The sequence below is a fragment of the Enhydra lutris genome, unplaced genomic scaffold (assembly GCF_002288905.1).
Source record: "Enhydra lutris kenyoni isolate GAN:26980312 unplaced genomic scaffold, ASM228890v2 scaffoldscaffold56, whole genome shotgun sequence".
Taxonomy (NCBI): Eukaryota; Metazoa; Chordata; class Mammalia; order Carnivora; family Mustelidae; genus Enhydra; species Enhydra lutris.
Genome location: NW_019154140.1, coordinates 9645172 through 9662271, shown reverse-complemented (window position 1 = coordinate 9662271; position 17100 = coordinate 9645172). Strand labels below are relative to the sequence as shown.

Below are 17100 nucleotides of genomic sequence, written 5' to 3'. Positions count from 1 at the left end.
TTTTCTGTCAGTCTTTGTTCCCCAAACAAACATGCACCAGACCTGCCTGTCAATCTATATAAACATTGATTTCCAAAACTAGAGAGCTCCTCACAGGAATAGGTAAGCAAGGAAATCTCTATCACTGGCAGAATAACCACTTGAGTGCTAACCCTAAATAGGAAGCCAAGATAAAAACAGCTAGCCTTGGGCACCTGGGTGGCTCAGTGGCTTAAAGTCTCTGCCTTTGGCCCAGGTCATGAACCCAGGGTCCTGAGATGGAGCCCCACATTGGGCTCTCTGCTCAGTGGGGAGCCTGCTTCCCCCTCTCTCTCTCTGCCTGCCTCTCTGCCTACTTGTAATCTCTGTCAAATAAACAAATAAAATCTTTTAAAAAATTAAAAACAAAACAAAAACAGCTAGCCTTTTTTTTTTTTTTTTAATTCATTTGACAGAAAGCTGACAAGTAGGCAGAGAGGGAGAAGCAAGTCCCCTCTGTTGAGCACCATGACCTGAGCTGAAGGCAGAGGTCAACCCACTGCCTGGTGGCCCGGGCGCCACCGAGGTGCCCCAAAACGGCTAGCCTTTAATGAGCACTTACTATGTGCCAGGTAAGGTTCTAACGCTTTGGATGTATTAACTCATTCTCTCCCCCACTAACTTCATGAGACAGCTACTGCCCTAGATAGAGAAATGAAACCCAAGTGGCTTGTCTGAGATCACACAGCAGGGCAGATTCCAGAGCCTGTGTTTATAGTATTACATCCTTAGTCACTGGGTTCATTAATTTGGAAACATTTCCTGCCACGGAGAAGTGAGTCGAGATGGCTCAAGTACGGCACGATTAGCAGTTAAAACTGAGGTGCTCACCACGTGCTAAACGTGTGGCTGTGACATCGCTTCATTCCAGGGATGAGGGAACAGATTTTAGAGATGTTAAGTCATTATTAGCCCAAAGCACCGCTCTAACGAGCGGCGGGGCTGGGACTGTTTGAATCAAAAGGCCATGCCGCTCGTGACCTCTATACTCCACCGCCTGAGAAGAACTTCAGACGAGGAAGATCCGGATGGGGCCCCGGTCCCCTCCCGCCAACCCGCCCGGCTTCCCCGCCGCGGTGCGCCTACTGAGTTAGCTTACGCGCCAAGTTTCTGGACACCGACCTATCTACGTAAATGACATGCAAACGCACGTAAATGTACTTTCCACCTTTGCTGGAAATTCAGATTACGTCTATGGGGGGCCAGCGGACAGATCCCAGTTATCCCAGTTCCGATCCCACGCCGTCTGCCGCCTCGGCGCGAGGGAGGAAGCGGCTCCGGATGGAGAGTAAAGTGACAATCGGACAAGGAAAAGCAGCCTTTCCTCCCGGGGGAGCAGAGGCGGCCAGCCGGGCAGAGGGAACCTGCAGAGGGCGGTTTCTCTCCTCTTTTCCTGTCCCACCCAGTCGGCCGGTCCCTCCACCCCCACTCCCGGCCGGCCTCCGCAGCTCGCTCCGCGCGTCCGCCCGCCGCTTCCTCCCGCTCCGCGTCCCCCGGCGGCTCTCCGCGGCTCTCCGCGGTTCCCGCCCCCGGCCTGTTCAAAAGGCCGCGCGGAGTGGCGCCGGGCCCTCCCCCGGCCGCCCGTCCGACTGGTAAGGTGAGCACGCGGAGGAGGGCACCTGGGGAGGGCGAGGCCCGCACGCACACCGAAGTCCCCTCGGCCACGGGAGCCACGCGAGCCCACGGCCTCCCGTCGCGGCCGCTCGGAGCCGGCTGCCCGGACGGACGGACGGACGGCCGCGCGCGGGCCGCGGGCTGCCCCGGGAGCCGGGTGCCGGTAAACGCCGGAGGGCCGGGGCGGGGGCGGGGCCGGGGCCGAGACCGGGTCTCCCGGTCCTCGCCGCGCCAGCCCCGACGTCCGCGCGGGCCGCCGAGTCTCCGGCCGGGCCCAGTGGGGTCAGCGCTGCTGGCCGGCCGGTGGGGTTCGGCGGGCGGCGCGGCGGGCAGGGAAGGGCGAACGGGGGGGTTGGGGTGGGGGGAACGGGCCGGGGCCGCACAGCGGCTGCTCGGGGACTGGCTTGAAGGGGACGGAGGCCCCTCGCCTCCCTTTCCTGTGTCTGGCTCCCCGCCCCCAGGCCCCGGCCCTGCCCCCGCGCGGGCACCGGAGCCCGCGGATCCTGCCCTCCCGGGCCTCTCCTGACCCCTAGCGGACGGCTGCGCGCAGACGCCTGGCTAGGGAAGAGCGGCGTACCTGTGCCTGCGGCGGGGTGAAACTGGGTCCGCCGCTCGTTTGCATACCTTCGCCTACTTTCTCAGGTCGGGAGAAATCTCTTAGGTAAATGTGGGGGCCAGGTGAAAGGACCTTGGGGTAGGACGTTCAGAGGCAACGCCCTACCAAGTACCAGAGGTCTCGGCTCTGCTCTTGGTACCTGCAACCGGAGGAGATTCTGAAGGAAACCAGAAGAGAAGGGTTTAGGACTAGCCCCATGAGGGAAGGAATCCGAGAAAACCTGGCCCCAAAGGCCTTCCTGGGACTTCAGTGTCTCCAGCCCCGAGTAGGGGCCCACCCATCTCATGCCTGTCTTTGTCCCTCTTCCTACAGATCTGCCTCTCCCTGTTGCCCATCCATTTGCTGCAATGACTAGCCTGCTAACCACGCCTTCTCCAAGAGGTAGGTGAAGGCCTTTCCCAGTAGGAACGGTAGAGACTTGTTAACATTCCCCCACCTCCAGCCAGGGCCTGGAATTCCCTGAGGCCTCAGCCCAGATGGGGTGACCCTCCCATTTCCCTGTGCCCGCTTCACACCAGAAAAGGTCCTGGGAAGCTGCAGAGGGCAACAACCAAAATGCTTACTTTGGTTCAGTTTGAATCTGAAATCACATGGACCTGGGCTAGTTCCCAATACTCCCACTTAAAGCTTTGTGACCTTGAGCGAGTGATCCACTCTCTAAGCTACAGTTTTGTCATTGGTAAAATGGGGAAAATGGTACCTATCTTATGAGGTTATACGTGAAGACTAAATGAGATAACCCATGTACAACACCCAGCCCCAGTGTCTCATACCTAGTAAGCACTCAATAACATTGGTTGTTACTATTAACCGGTGCTTGTTAGAGATCCACCTTTTCCTCGAAAGGAATTTTACCTGCTTTTTAATTCCACTCCTCTGATGATACACTCTAGCATCAAAACCCATTGTTATCTGGGGCTATGGTCAGGCAGGGATCCACCTCTCACCACACTGAGAAAGAATTGCCACTTACTTTTTTTTTTTTTAAGATTTTATTTATTTATTTGACAGAGATCACAAGTAGGCAGAGAAGCAGGCAGAGGAGGAAGCAGGTTCCCTGCTGAGCAGAGAGCCCTATGCGGGACTCGATCCCAGGACCCTGGGATCATGACCTGAGCCGAAGGCAGAGGCTTAACCCACTGAGCCACCCAGGCGCCCCAGAATTGCCACCTTTTGTTCAGTAACCAAGCTGAGCCAGACAGACCATCAGACAGTCACTGATGGTTTTCGCTGTGTACTGTAGGGTAAGGGAGGAAAAAACCTTGGTTGGTCTATGCACCTGTGTTTTCATGTACACAGCCTCGTTTGTCATTCATTGGGACACACGTTATCTACTATGTTGATGTGGAAACAGGTGAGTGACAACCCCAGGGAAGTTGAAGACACTGTCCTCTATGACCTTGATGCACATCATTCAGAATGCCCATGGTCCAGTGAGAAACGAGAAGATGGAGAAGTGGATAGAAATCTAGATTGGTCAGCAAAGGCTTCATGAATGGGGAATGGAATGGGCTGGAGCACTTAACCCTTGAAGAATAGATGAGGTTTGTACAGACCAAGAAGGGTGCAGTGGCTGTTCTGGGTCAAGTTAATGCCATGTGTAAGATCACACATTCCGTCTTCCCTGGAAGGTGTTCTGGAGAAGGCAAAGGACTCTAGAATAAACCTACCCACAGGGAAAAGAGGGGATGCTTCAGCAGCTAACTGAGGAGTTAGGACTTGGGCAATTTCTTTTCTTTCTTTTTTTAAATTTATGGTGAAATATACATAATATAAATGTTACCATTTTAACCATGTTTTGGTAGTTTGGTGGTATGAATTATTAACATTCACTCCGTTACCATCACACGTAACCAACTACCATTACCATCCATCTCCAGAACTTCCTCATCTTCCCAGACTGAAACTCTGTATGGATTAAACAATAACTCCCCATTCCCCCTCCCTCCAGCTCCTAATGACCAGCATTTCACTTTCTGTCTGTATGAATTTGCCTGGGTACCTCATATAAGTGGAATCATACAGTATTTGTCAATTTGTGTCTGGCTTTTTCGCTTAGCATCTCAAGTCTGTCCCTCTGTAGCATGTGTCAGAAGGTCCTTTTTAAGGCTGGATAATATCATACACTCCTCATTATATATACATGTACTATATCGTTTTGTTTATCCATTCATCCACCAAGAGACTGCTTCCATCCACCCTTTAGGTATTGTGAACAAGGCTGCTGGGAATATGGGTATACAAATTTCCTCTCGAGTACCTGCTTTCGGTTTTTTCGGGTATGTACCCAGAAGCAGAATTGCTGGATCACATGGTCATTCTGTTTAATTTTTTGAGGACCTGCCGCACTGTTTTCCACGGCAGCTACACCATGTTCCAGGCCCACCAGCAGTGCACAAAGGTTCTGATTTCTCCTCATTCTCACCAACACTTGTTCTGTTCTTTCTCTTTCTTTCTTTCTTTGATAGTAGTCATCCTCATGGGTGTGAAGTGCTGTCTCTTTGTGGTTTTAATTTACATTTCCCTAATGATTAGTGATATTGAGCATCTTTTCATATGCCATCTGCATTATTTCTTCTTCCTCCCCCTCCCGCTCCCTTTCCTCCCCCTCCTCTTCCTCCTTTCTTTTTGTGTATCTCCTTTAGAGAACTCTCTATTCAAGTCCTCACCCACTTTTTAACTGGCCAGTTTTGTTGTTATTGTTTCTCATTCTGCTTATTTCTTATCCCAACCTCATGAACAGATTTTAATCCTCATTTTACAGAAGCAAAAACTGAAGGATTTTGTGCCCAGTCTTGATTTACCGCACAGCCTGTGTTCTTTCTGTCATGGCACACGGCTCTCAGTGGGCTCTGCACATGAAAGAGAAGGAAAGAGAAAGGAAGTAGAATTCCAGGGCGGGTTCCCATGGAAAGGAGAATTGAGGGAGCCACCCATTGTTGGGCAGGTCTAAAGCAAATAAGTAGGTTGGCAGACTCAGGTGGCAAAGGATCTGATGCCTCAATGATAAGAGATTTAGCCTGAAAACAAGGGCCTCAAAGAAACCAACAGGTGTCTGGGTTAACAACGACCAAAAAGGTATGTAAGCAAAATAGATCTTGAAGTTCATTTGCTATTGGTTAGGATTTGGGTGGAGCCTCAAATCTTGCTGTGGTCCTCTACCCCAAGCCCCCCGCCTGAGAGAAAAATGGTGTTACAATCCTTCCAAGCCCAAAGAGAGGGAAGGAAGAGAGTAACATTAGTATTCCTTTGTTTGGGCAGGGAGACAGGAGAGAAATGGTGTAGGACCACCATGTTTATGGTGTTCCTATTTTGTTGTTTATTTTTTCATTGCAAAGCTATTACATGGGGGCGCCTGGGTGGTTCAGTGGGTTAAAGCCTCTGCCTTCAGTTCAGGTCATGATCCCAGGGTCCTGGGATCAAGCCCCGCATCGGGCTCTCTGCTCAGCCTGGAACCTGCTTCCTCCTCTCTCTCTGCCTCTCTCTCTCTGCCTACTTGTGATCTCCGTCTGTCAAATAAATAAAATCTTTAAAAAAAAAAAAAAGCTATTATATGCCCCCTTAAGGAATTGACTTCTAGACCTTTTATATGTATATGCAGACATAATATATGTGTGTATGCATGTGTTTATAGTTTCACTTAATTTACTTTTTTTTCAAACATGTAATCTTATTACACGTTGCTGCCCTAGTAATTTGCTTTTTTCATCTCACCATATATCCCGTGCCAGTAATTACAGATTTACGACATTCCTTTTGACAACCGTATGGTGTTTCCAGAATGAATGGCCTGTAATTTATTTAATCATTCCTCTGCTGATGGACATTCAGATATGTGTGACTCTTGCAAACAGTGCTATAGTACTTTCCATTCTACAGTGAAACTCAGGGAACCAAACCCAGTGGACACATAAACTAAAATGGTTAGCTGAGGCAGAGCAGAGATATTTCCAGAACCTAGAGAGTTGATGGTGTGTGGTGGAAAACACCTTGGAATGAGGAGACAGATTCGAAGCCCAGCTCAGCCAATAGCTCAGTGATCCTGGGCTGGCTGATGGCAGTTTTCTGAGCTTGTACATAATGATAATACCAACCCTGCTTACATCACCAGGATGGAGTAGAGATAAAATAATCTTTAAAAAAAAAAAAAAAAAAAGGTGATGGGGCGCCTGGGTGGCTCAGTGGGTTGAGCCGCTGCCTTCGGCTCAGGTCATGATCTCAGAGTCCTGGGATCGAGCCCCGCGTCGGGCTCTCTGCTTGGCAGGGAGCCTGCTTCCCTTCCTCTCTCTCTCTGCCTGCCTCTCTGCCTGCTTGTGATCTCTCTGTCAAATAAATAAATAAAATCTTAAAAAAAAAAAAAAAAAGGTGAGAAAATTTTAAAAAAATATTTATGTTGAGGAAAATTCTGATGGAACATTTTCAACTTATAAAAATTCTAATATTAAGGTTGAGGGTCGACTAGTGGACAATTTATAAAAATTCCAAAACTAAGGCTGAGAAAGTTTCTGAGGGTCAGCTAACTGAACCACCCATTCCGTGCTAGAATCTTCCAGTACCCCATGAAAGATTTGACCAGTTTTGCTTTTCCTTCTCTGGAGAGACCTCTCTCTCCCATTAGTTTCTGCCAGTGGCCCTCTTTTTTTTTTTTTTTTTAAAGATTAATTTATTTGACAGACAGAGACACAGCAAGAGAGGGAACACAAGCAGGGGGAGAGGGAGAAGCAGGCTTCCCACTGACCAGGGAGCCCGATGTGGGGCTCAATCCCAGGACTCTGGGATCTTGACCTGAGCCCAAGGCAGACACTGAAACAACTGAGACACCCAGGCACCCCATCACCACCACCAGCAGTGGTCCTGTTGCACAGGTCATCCATTAGCATATTTGAAGATAGCATTCAAGCTCTAGGCTCTCCCTGAGTTTCTTCTCTGGGCTTTCTCTTGCCAGCTTTCCTTATCCAAACAATTTCCAAGCCATTCACTGTGTTGGCAGCTCACCACAAAATTGTCATACCCAGACGTAGCTCAGCAGTCTAAGAGTGGCAGTGGCACAAAGTAGGGCTGCACTGTTACCTTCTTTATTAGAGACCATATTTATATTAATGGGGCCTAGAATAACAGCAAGTTTTTAATTCTTTAAGACTATAAAAGACGAGTCAACCCTCGAAAACTAGGGGTGCTGGGCACCCACACAGTCAGAATCCACGTATAACTTTTGATTCCCCCAAAACTTAACTACTAATAGCCTACTGTTGACCAAAAGCCTTACCAGTAACAGTCAGTCAACACGTATTTTACACAGTATGCATACTATATACTGCATTGTTGCAATAAAAGAAGCTGGAGAAAAGAAAATGTTATTAAGAAAATCACAAGCGAAAAATGCATTTACAGTACTGCACTGTGTTTATGGGGGGAAATGCACGTTGTAAGTGGACCCGTGCACTTCAAACCCATGTTGTTCAAGGATCAACTGTACTTATCATCGTAAGAGATTTGGAAGATAAAGGAAAGCATATAGAAGAAAATAAAAGCTACCCAGAACCCCGCAGCCCAGCTGTCCCTCTTGTTGCCTTTTGAGGGTGTATCCTTCCAGTACCCATTGCTTTCTAGGGATCTCACTGTAAATCTTTTATATATGCTGCTGCCATGCCACGGCATCCCCATTCTTTCTTTGTCGGTAGTTGAACAAGACCGAGGAATCTGTCAAATTCTCGCCCTGCTCAGTTTGGCCCATTTCTCTAGTCGTTTTGAAATCTCTCCGTTCATCAGCTTATTAGCCGCCCCCTCTTGTTTGGAGACTTGCACAAATTTGTCACACCTTCCCTGGGCCTCTTGGAGTCTGCATTTACCCAAAAGGCACGAAGCACTTGCACACTCAGCTTATGTGGGAGGCGACACCGAAGTGGGCCACCAAAACAAAGATCTTGCAAAGAATTTAATAGGCAGTGGATTAGGAAAGTCAAGCGAAAAAGCCAGAGTTATTACCATCAGGGGAAATTGATATTGAACTTTCTTAGGCCCATCTGATGATGTAATGCTTTTATTTTATTTATTTATTTGTAGTCTTTTATTAAGATCTAAGAAAGGTCTTAAATTTGGTCCTGGCATGGCTTGACGTAGTAGTATCAATTCGAAAAGAACTAAAGTCAAATCCCAGAGGAAGAACCTGTGGTTGGACTTGCCCCCTTCTTTCCGTGGTGGTCAGTTCCTGCTCCGCTTTGTCCTGATAGCTAGGCTCTGTTACTCCACAGGATATTATAAACAGTCTTTTTAAAAATATATATTTATGGGGGGGCTTGGGTGGCTCAGTGGGTTTAAGCCTCTGCCTTCAGCTCAGGTCATGATCCCAGGACCCTGGGATCAAGCCTGGCATCGGGCTCTCTGCTCAGCATGGAGTCTGCTTCCTCCTGCCTCTCTGCCTACTTGTGATCTCTGTCTGTCAAATAAATAAATAAAAGCTTTAAAAAAATTTTTTTAAATTTATTTCTTCTGGAGAGTGAACCCGAGCTGGGGGAGGGGCAAGGGAGAGAGAGAGACACAGACCCCCTGCTCGGAGCCAGACAGGGGCTGGATCCCAGGACCCTGAGATCACGATCTGAGCCGAAACCAAGAGTCAGACGTTTTACTGAGTCACCCAGGCGCCCCTAGCATAAACAGCCTTATCCGTGTTCTGTGATAAGACACTATCTTGGGGCGCCTGGGTGGCTCAGTGGATTAAGCCGCTGCCTTCGGCTCAGGTCATGATCTCAGGGTCCTGGGATCGAGCCCCGCATCGGGCTCTTTGCTCAGCGGGGAGCCTGCTTCTCTCTCTCTCTCTGCCTGACTCTCTGCCTACTTGTGATCTCTCTCTCTCTGTCAAATAAATAAATAAAACCTTTAAAAAAAAAAAAAAAAAAAGACACTATCTACTCCTGCTGCATCTTCAGCTCTCCTTAAACTCCGGCTCCCTCCTCGCTCTCCATTGATGACCTTGCACTCTATTTTCTTGAGCAAATTAAAGTTCTCAGAAAGAACTGCCGAAGGCTCCCACTGTCCCCATCTTTCTGCCACCTGCCTGTGCGCCCGCGTGCGTGTCCCTAGCTCTCTACTCTGTCTGCAGCTGGCCCCTCCCTCTCCGGGGCGCTGGATTCCCCTCCCTGCAAGGACTCAGTTGCAGCCACTCTCCTCCCTCAGGCATCCCCAGCTGTTCCCTCTCATCCAAGTTATTCTGTCCTTCCTATTCGTACATAAACATGCTGTCATTTCTCCCATCCTTGAAAAAACAAACAAAAAAACTTGAACTCCCTTCCCCCTCCAACTGCAGCCTCATTTCTCTGCTCATGTTTACAGAAAAAAAGAGTTTTATCTATATTCTGCCTCCAGTTCCTCCTCTTCCCTTTTTTTTTTTTTTTTTTAATTCAGTGTCAGCCAGGGCCTTACATACAGCAGTTCACCAGAGCTGCTGTTTTCTGGGACCTTCGCGAGCCCCGCATGGGGAAACCCAGTATCCTCATACTTGGTCTGTTTGGCTGCTTGCTACTGCTCCTCAGTCTCTTTTGCTCTTTCCTTCCTGGGCTCAGCCCTTGGGCTTCTTTATCAGTACTTACTTCCCTTGGTGATTTCACCCATTCTCAGGGGCTTAAATATGCGGATTTTTAAAAAAATCTCCATTCCAGACCTCTTCCCAAAATTCCAGTCTTAACAGCTGCACTTGGGTATCTAATAAGCAGTCCTGTCCAAAACTGAACTCTGATCTTCCCTTCCAAATCTGTTCAACCTGCAGGCTTCCCAGCTCAGATAACACCATGCCTGCCTTCCCTCCAGTTACTCAAGCCCAAAACCTTGATGTCATCCTTGACTGGACCCCATACATACCCTGTCAGTCTTAGTGTCAGAATGTCTCCAAATCCTACCGCTTTTTCACTGGGCTCCGTTGGGCTTCCTCCCAATATGGTGGTCTCAGTGTTTCAAAAGCATGGTCTTTGGAATTTCAGGCCCTACCCCCGACCCCCTGAATCCTTTTAACAAGATCCCTAGGAGGTTCTTATACACAACAGTGGTCAAGAAGTACTTCTTTGGAATATAAATCCAGTCTCTGCCCCAGAACCTCTAAGAGGTTCTCATTTCAGTCACTGAAAAAACCAAAGCCCTTCTGTGGCCTACAGCACCTATAGTACACAGCCCCCTCGATTTCTTCTCCTTTTGCTTCTCCCTTGCTCTGTTAGTGACCTCTGTGCTGTGCCCTAAGCATGCCAAGCATGCATCAGTACTTTTCAATATTGTGGCTATCCCTGTCTCTCAGTTGCTGTTCCCTCTGCACGTATCTCTGCCAGGCTGCCTTTCTCACCTTCTAGAGGCCTGTACTTAAGTCACCTCATCAGGGAGACTCCCTGAGCACCCCATCCACATGCCAACCCCCTACCCCACTTCCTGCTCCTTTTTTTCTACAGAGCACTAATCAACATCTAATACAGTTACAATACAATAATACTAATACAATAATAATTCTACTTATTTATTTATTGTCCATCTTCTCAGAATGTAAACTGTATGAAGAGAAGGGTTTTTTTAATTATGGTAAAGTTATACATAACATAAAATTTGCAATATTTAAGTATACAATTCTATGCCATTAAGCACATTCACACTGTTGTGCAACCATCAGCACCATCCATCTCCAGCACTTTCTCATCTTTCCAAACTGAACTCTGTACCCATTAAACGACAACTGCCATCCCGGGGCCTCTGGCTGGCTCGGCCGGTAGAGCATGCAACTCTTGATCCCAGGGTTGTAAGTTCAAGCCCCACGTTGGGTAGAGAGATTACTTAAAAATAAAATCTTTAAAAAAACAAAAAAATGGTAACAACTGCTCATCCCCTCTCCCCATTTCCTAGCAACTGCTATTCTACGTCCTGTCCCTATCTTATACCTCATATAAGTGGCATCCATTGGGGAGCCTGGGTAGCTGAGTTGTTAAGCATGTGCCTTGGGCTCAGGTCATGATCCCAGGGTCCTAGGATCGAGCCCCACATCGGGCTCCCTGCTCGACAGGAAGCCTGCTTCTCCTTCTCCCACTCCCCCTGCTTGTGTTCCATCTCTTCCTGTGTCTTTGTCAAATAAATAAAATCTTAAAAAAATAAATAAGTGGCATCCATTTTGTAGCATATGTCAGAACTTCCTTTGTTATATTATTCAGCCTTAAAAACAAAGGAAATTCTGACCCTGCTACAAAATGGATGAGCCTTTGTTCCTGAGGTGTGTGTTTCCTCCTTTTAGAAGTAGAGTCCAGAGAGCCTTTGCTTCCAGCAGAGACCATTTTCATCATAAGTAAAAATCTGATGTGGGGTCTGCCTTCTTCATTAATTCGTTGTCTTCATGTAGATGTAAATTTCTTTGTACCTCCTTCATTTGTGCTTAACTGCTTCGCCAGATGGCTTCATGTAAGTAATAGGAAGGCACTCCAGTTGAAGTGTATGTTTCTCTTCTTAATCTTTTTTTTTAAAGATTTTATCTATTTATTTGAAAGAGAAAGAGATAGAGAGAGCCCGAGTGGTAGCGAGGATGGGAAGTGGAGGGGGAGAAGCAGACTCCCTGGTGAGCAGGGAGCTCAACTCAGGACAGGATCCTGGGATCCTGACCTGAGCCGAAGGCAGACACCTAACCGACTGAGCCACCCAGGTGCCTCGAATTGTATGTCCCTGAAGGTCTTTCCCCGTTGCCTACATGCGCTGTTTAGTTGTAGCGAGCTTGCCTCTGAGTGCATCAAAGGTTAAAGTTAGGGAGGTTGCCTATGAAGCAACATGGCTTTCCCGTTACAGTGATGTCGCTCCCCTGAGCCAGTATGCATTAAGGACACACTCTTCTTTTTTTTTTTTTTTTTTAAGATTTTATTTATTTATGACGGAGAATGAGGGAGAGGGAGCACAAGCAAGGGGAACTGGAGAGGGAGAAACAGGCTCCCTACTGAGCAGGAAGCCCGATGCTGGGCTTGATCCCAGGACACCGGGACCATGACCTGAGCCAAAGGCAGACGCTCAACAACTGAGCCACCCAGGCACCGCAAGGACAACTCTTTGTGGCACAGCAGTGATTGTGGTCGGTGGGTGTTTCTCTTCCCTTTACCCCAATTTTTTAAACCCTCGAGTTTTCCGGAAGGCTTGTTTTGCTGCCCCGTGGTAATCTTTCATGATCTCTTCCTCTTGTTCCCTACTGGAAAAAAAGAAAAGGACACAGTAGAAAAGATTAGTATAAATACCTAGCTTGGGCTTTGGAGCGGGTAGTACTGGATTCAGATCTCGGCTCCATGCACTGTTCCTTCATGTGCGACATGAGCCGTTTCACTTAACTCTCTCTCCCAGGGCCTCCGGGTCCACATTAGCAAATAAAAATACCTGCTTTGAAGTGATTGATGTAAGGGTTAATGAGTATGTTATAAAGCCCCCAGCATGGAGCAGGAGCTTAGTAAGTAGCAGCTCTTATAATTGGGATCACTTGCAGAATTTCCCAACTAGCAATCATTATCTGTCCTCGGGGAGTCCTACGTATCTGTCCTCTGAACCCTCACTGTGATGGAGCTCCATGGCCCCGTCCCTGGTTGACCTCAGCACTACCCCTTTCTCAACATGGTAGGGGCAAAGGAAACTGCTGTTGATTGACTTGAATCTTCTTATTCTTTATACTTAAACTTCCATACACAAACTAGTCTTCTCAGTGCTTTGTATATCTTACGTTTTCTAATGTTTAAGAAAGGCCAAACTAAGAGCATCTGTACAGAATTCTAGGTCAGTGGTGGGAAGACGGAGTGCAGTCCTGGGAGATTTGGGGGAGGAAAGTGTGCGTGATGGGGAGCTCTACCTGCTGGAAGACTAGATCAGGCTTCCTTTGATGGAAGTCACTGCATAATCTCAGAAGTGACAGCCCGTCACTTTTGCTGTACTCTCTTTGAGAGAAGCAAGTCCCTGGGTCCAGCCCACACACAGGGATAGGGGCTCACATAGGGTGTAAATAAACACCAGGCAGCAGGGGCCATCCCGAGCCCCCTCACCAGCTGCCCACCACACTCCCATTTTGCAGTTCAAGAAACAAAAGCTCAGAGAGGTTTAGTAACTTCCTTAAGGTCACCTAGTAATCTGTGGGGGCAAGATTCAAACCCAGAGTAGCTTTCCCTTTTAATCACTAAGCGGGTAAACAGTGTCACTATGTGATCTTCCTGCTCTCGTTCAGGCCTCACCGGTGCCCCGCAGAGTTGCCTAATGTCACCCCAGCGGCCCCAGGAGAGCACATTTGGGCCGGCCTGGGGCAGGGCGGGGAGGGTCTCTAGGCAGCCCACCTCTGCTTTCTCTGTTGTGGGACCAGCTTCATCAGCCCTCTTCTTGGCCTGTGTGAAAAGATCCCTCAACACCATTGGCCCCTTTCAGCACTGCTTCCAGGCTCCCAGGCCCATGGCTGGTGACTACATCTCACTTGCCCTAGACGGAAACCTGAAGTCAGTTGGCATTAGACAGGAGTCACGCTCATGCCCTGTGCTCCAGCTGTGCTGGCTCTTGTCCCTTTTACCCTGTAAACTCCTACCCCTGCTTCAGCTGCCAGCTCAAATCTCACTTCCTGTGGAGGCTGTGCCTGCTAGAAGACTAGATCAAACCCTCTGTCCCATGCTCTCGTGCATGCCCCAGGTTTCCTTGTCTCGTGTATTGCAGTCATTAACTGCGAGCCTTGGCATGGTGGGAGGCCAGCTCCGTGAAGGCGGGCCGTGTGCTTTCTGTGATAGGCCCAGTACCTGGCGAAGGGGAGGCAATTAATGAGCGCTACTGCTATTTACTGAATGAATATTTAGTAAGGCCTCCTGCGGGCGATGTCAGGGTCAGCTGGCCTGTTTTCCCCAGGATACCTCTGTCCTACAGTAACCTTAACTCGGTGCCTTTCAAATCCCTACTCTAAAGGCTAACTAGGGACAGAACTAAGGACTCCCTGACTGCCCATGTAAATACTTTCATTTCTTTTTTAAGATTTTATTTATTTATTTATTTGAGAGCGACAGAGAGAGAGAACACAAGCAGGGTGAAGGGCAGAGGAAGAAGCAGATTCCCACTGAGCAGGGAGCCAGATGCAGGGCTTGATTCCAGGACCCCAGGATCGTGACCTGAGCCGAAGGCAGACGCTGAACCAGCTGAGCCACCGAGTGCCCCCGTGTGTTTACTTTTAAAAGGGACTCCTGGAGACCACAGTTTTGAGTGTTGTGAGCCTGGGTACTGACTTTAGGGTGAGACTTCAGGCTATAAAGGATGGATAGACCACTAGCAGGAGGAGGTATGAGATAATATTTTAGGGTAGGAGAGGCCTTGTTTCAGAATCTTTCAACTGCAGGGCCTACTCTGGTGACATAGGAAAGGGTTTTAATAAGGGAGGAGTATTATTTTATTATTTGAAAATAATGTTGGGGTGTCTGGCTGGCGCAGTCAGCAGAACGTGTGAATCTCCATCTCGAGGTCGTGAGTTCAAACCCCATGTTGGGCATGGAGCCTACTTTTAAAAAATACAATTAAAAAAACTGAATAAAAATAACTTTTACAAAGAGTTTGTAAGAGCATTAAAGAAATGCCTGTGCCAATATAATGTAAATGTATATACATGTACACACTCATCATTTGATCTCATCTATGTAAAAGTATGCATTCCTAATAATAGCTTACCCTTACTGAGTTACTTATTACCTGTCACAACAACCCTGTAAAGTAGATACTGTTATCTCCATTTTGCAGATGAAGATGCTAACGCACAGAGGGGTTAGGTAATTTTCTGAAGGTAACACAGCCAGTAAAGGACAGAGCTCAGATTCAAATCTTACCAGCTAGGCTCCAAAGCCCATACTTTTAGCCACTATATGAGGCAGAGAAAAATCCATCAAAGTGTTCATTGTCTTTGGATGGTAGTTTATTTTCTGTTTTGTTCTCCAGGTTTTTTTGTATGGATTTACTATAGGAGTTGAATGACAAATTCTTTATTAGGGAAGAGGTGGAGTGGTGACATTTGAAGGATAAATGTACGTCTTAGAACAAAAGAACTCACCCCATTTCCTCTTCCACTTTTCTAAATTTTCTAGAAGCGCTGATGACCACCCCGTTTCTACAGGCCACTGAAGCCCTGTCCCCAGAAGCCGAAGCAAGCACAGCCCTCATTGCAGGTAACAAAGGCCCTGAGCCAAATCCAGAAGACTTCTTGAACCCAAGGGCTATCTCTCTCCATAGACTAGGAACCCAGTATGGTGATCGAGGATTTTCCTTATGCAGGAAAGCACCACAAATTGGAGACCAGATCCGTTAATGGGCTCGTTTTGGCATGTAGGTTTTCTTCTACGCACACACACGAGGCTACAAAAGACTTAGAGGCTTCACGCCTGAGACACTGCCAGTAAATGTGGGGAGTGGCCACAAATAGATATGTGTACAGGCCCTACGCTCCAGTGTGCGGGTAGCAGTGGGGATATGTGTGGCTCGTCAAGTGGGTGAGGACAGAGATGGGAGGGATCAGAGAAATCCCTGCAGGAGGCCGTGGGTTTCAAAATGTCTTCCTGTTAGGATAAGCTATTTCCTCTTTCCCTCCTTCCTGTTTCTATCAGAATCATCAGGAACTGGTTGAGAGGGGGTTTTTTTTGTTAGAGATCCAAAGTCGTGTGTGCTTAGTTTAGCTTAAGCCCCAGGAGGCATCAGATATCCTACACTGTGGAAGTTGGGCTTGTGGGGGAATATGGATTTGGACGTGGACACTGGTTAACTTGAACAAGAGGATCCTTATACAAAGTGAGGGAATCATTGAATTCAGAGGACCCCATGAATGACTGAGACATCCTCAATCCTGAAACATCTCTGCATTTTCCCTCTCCTTTCCAAGTTGTCATCACCGTGGTCTTCCTCACCCTGCTCTCGGTCGTGGTCTTGATCTTCTTTTACCTGTACAAGAACAAAGGCAGCTACGTCACCTACGAACCTGCAGAAGGCGAGCCCAGCGCCATCCTGCAAATGGAGAGTGATTCAGCCAAGGGCAGGGACAAGGAGGAGTATTTCATCTAATGATTCCCGGGCCCCCAAGGAGCTTATCCAGGCTCCAGAGCTAACACACTCTTTAATTTATTAGGTGAAAGTTTTATCTGAAACCAGTGAGAAGCATTGATTGTTATGGGCAAACCTGAGCTCCTTCTAGGACACAGGCCCAAATGCCAACATCACCGACACCAGGGACACAGAGAAAGCCGTTGATGATGTCTTTAGCCAGGCCTTTGTATTATAGCTAGTTTCGGTGGCTGCCCAGCAAGGTAGAGCGACACCAGGCCCCATGAGTATGTGCCTGGTCATCTTCACTTTTTTCAAGGTCAAAGGGCAAGAGCACTAGGGTCTCTGGCTGCTCCTCTGTCCTCTACCTGGTCTACTAGTGACAGCTTGAACAAAGATAGTGTCTGTAGAAGTTCTTCCCAGGTGCTAGATACCATGGTAACAGGCTGAGCAGGAAGGGACAGGAGACTGGGAGACCTCACCCCCGATGAACGTGCTCCATCTCTAAATCTGAGCCCAGCCTTTCTGTCTTCCCGAACAACCTTGTACTGATGCTATTTTTATCACAATTAAAAATGTTCATTGATACAGAAATCTGATTCCCATGTGCAAGAAATAACTACCTTTATATTTTGATTTACCCATCCTCAAACTTTGACAGTTTCTTTTTTTTTTTTTTTTTAAAGATTTTATTTATTTATTTGTCAGAGAGAGAGAGGGAGAGAGCAAGCACAGGCAGACAGAATGGCAGGCAGAGGCAGAGGGAGAAGCAGGTTCCCTGACGAGCAAGGAGCCCGATGTGGGACTCGATCCCAGGACGCTGGGAT

The 17100-nt window shown here is 47.9% G+C and overlaps 1 protein-coding gene across 2 annotated transcripts; it reads left to right on the top strand.

The window, feature by feature from the left end:
• Window positions 1-1505: 1505 nt before the first annotated feature.
• On the top strand, window positions 1506-16861 carry LOC111157844 (small cell adhesion glycoprotein). 2 transcript variants are annotated; one of them, XM_022519532.1, is made up of 4 exons: window positions 1506-1615; window positions 2561-2629; window positions 15328-15408; window positions 16116-16861. In XM_022519532.1, the coding sequence occupies exons 2-4, from the start codon at window positions 2596-2598 to the stop codon at window positions 16292-16294; spliced, it is 294 nt and encodes a 97-aa protein (XP_022375240.1). In that variant the 5' UTR covers window positions 1506-1615; window positions 2561-2595; the 3' UTR covers window positions 16295-16861. The 2 variants fall into 2 exon arrangements, with proteins under 2 accessions (XP_022375240.1, XP_022375241.1); XM_022519533.1 differs by lacking the exons at window positions 1506-1615; window positions 2561-2629 and adding an exon at window positions 12275-12327.
• The last annotated feature ends 239 nt before the right edge of the window (window positions 16862-17100 follow it).

Coding starts and splice junctions, on each gene's coding strand:
- LOC111157844 (XM_022519532.1), top strand. CDS start 2,596: ATGACTAGCCTGCTAACCACGCCTTCTCCAAGAG. Junction 2,630..15,327: donor AACCACGCCTTCTCCAAGAG/GTAGGTGAAGGC, acceptor TAAATTTTCTAG/AAGCGCTGATGACCACCCCG. Junction 15,409..16,115: donor AAGCACAGCCCTCATTGCAG/GTAACAAAGGCC, acceptor CTCCTTTCCAAG/TTGTCATCACCGTGGTCTTC.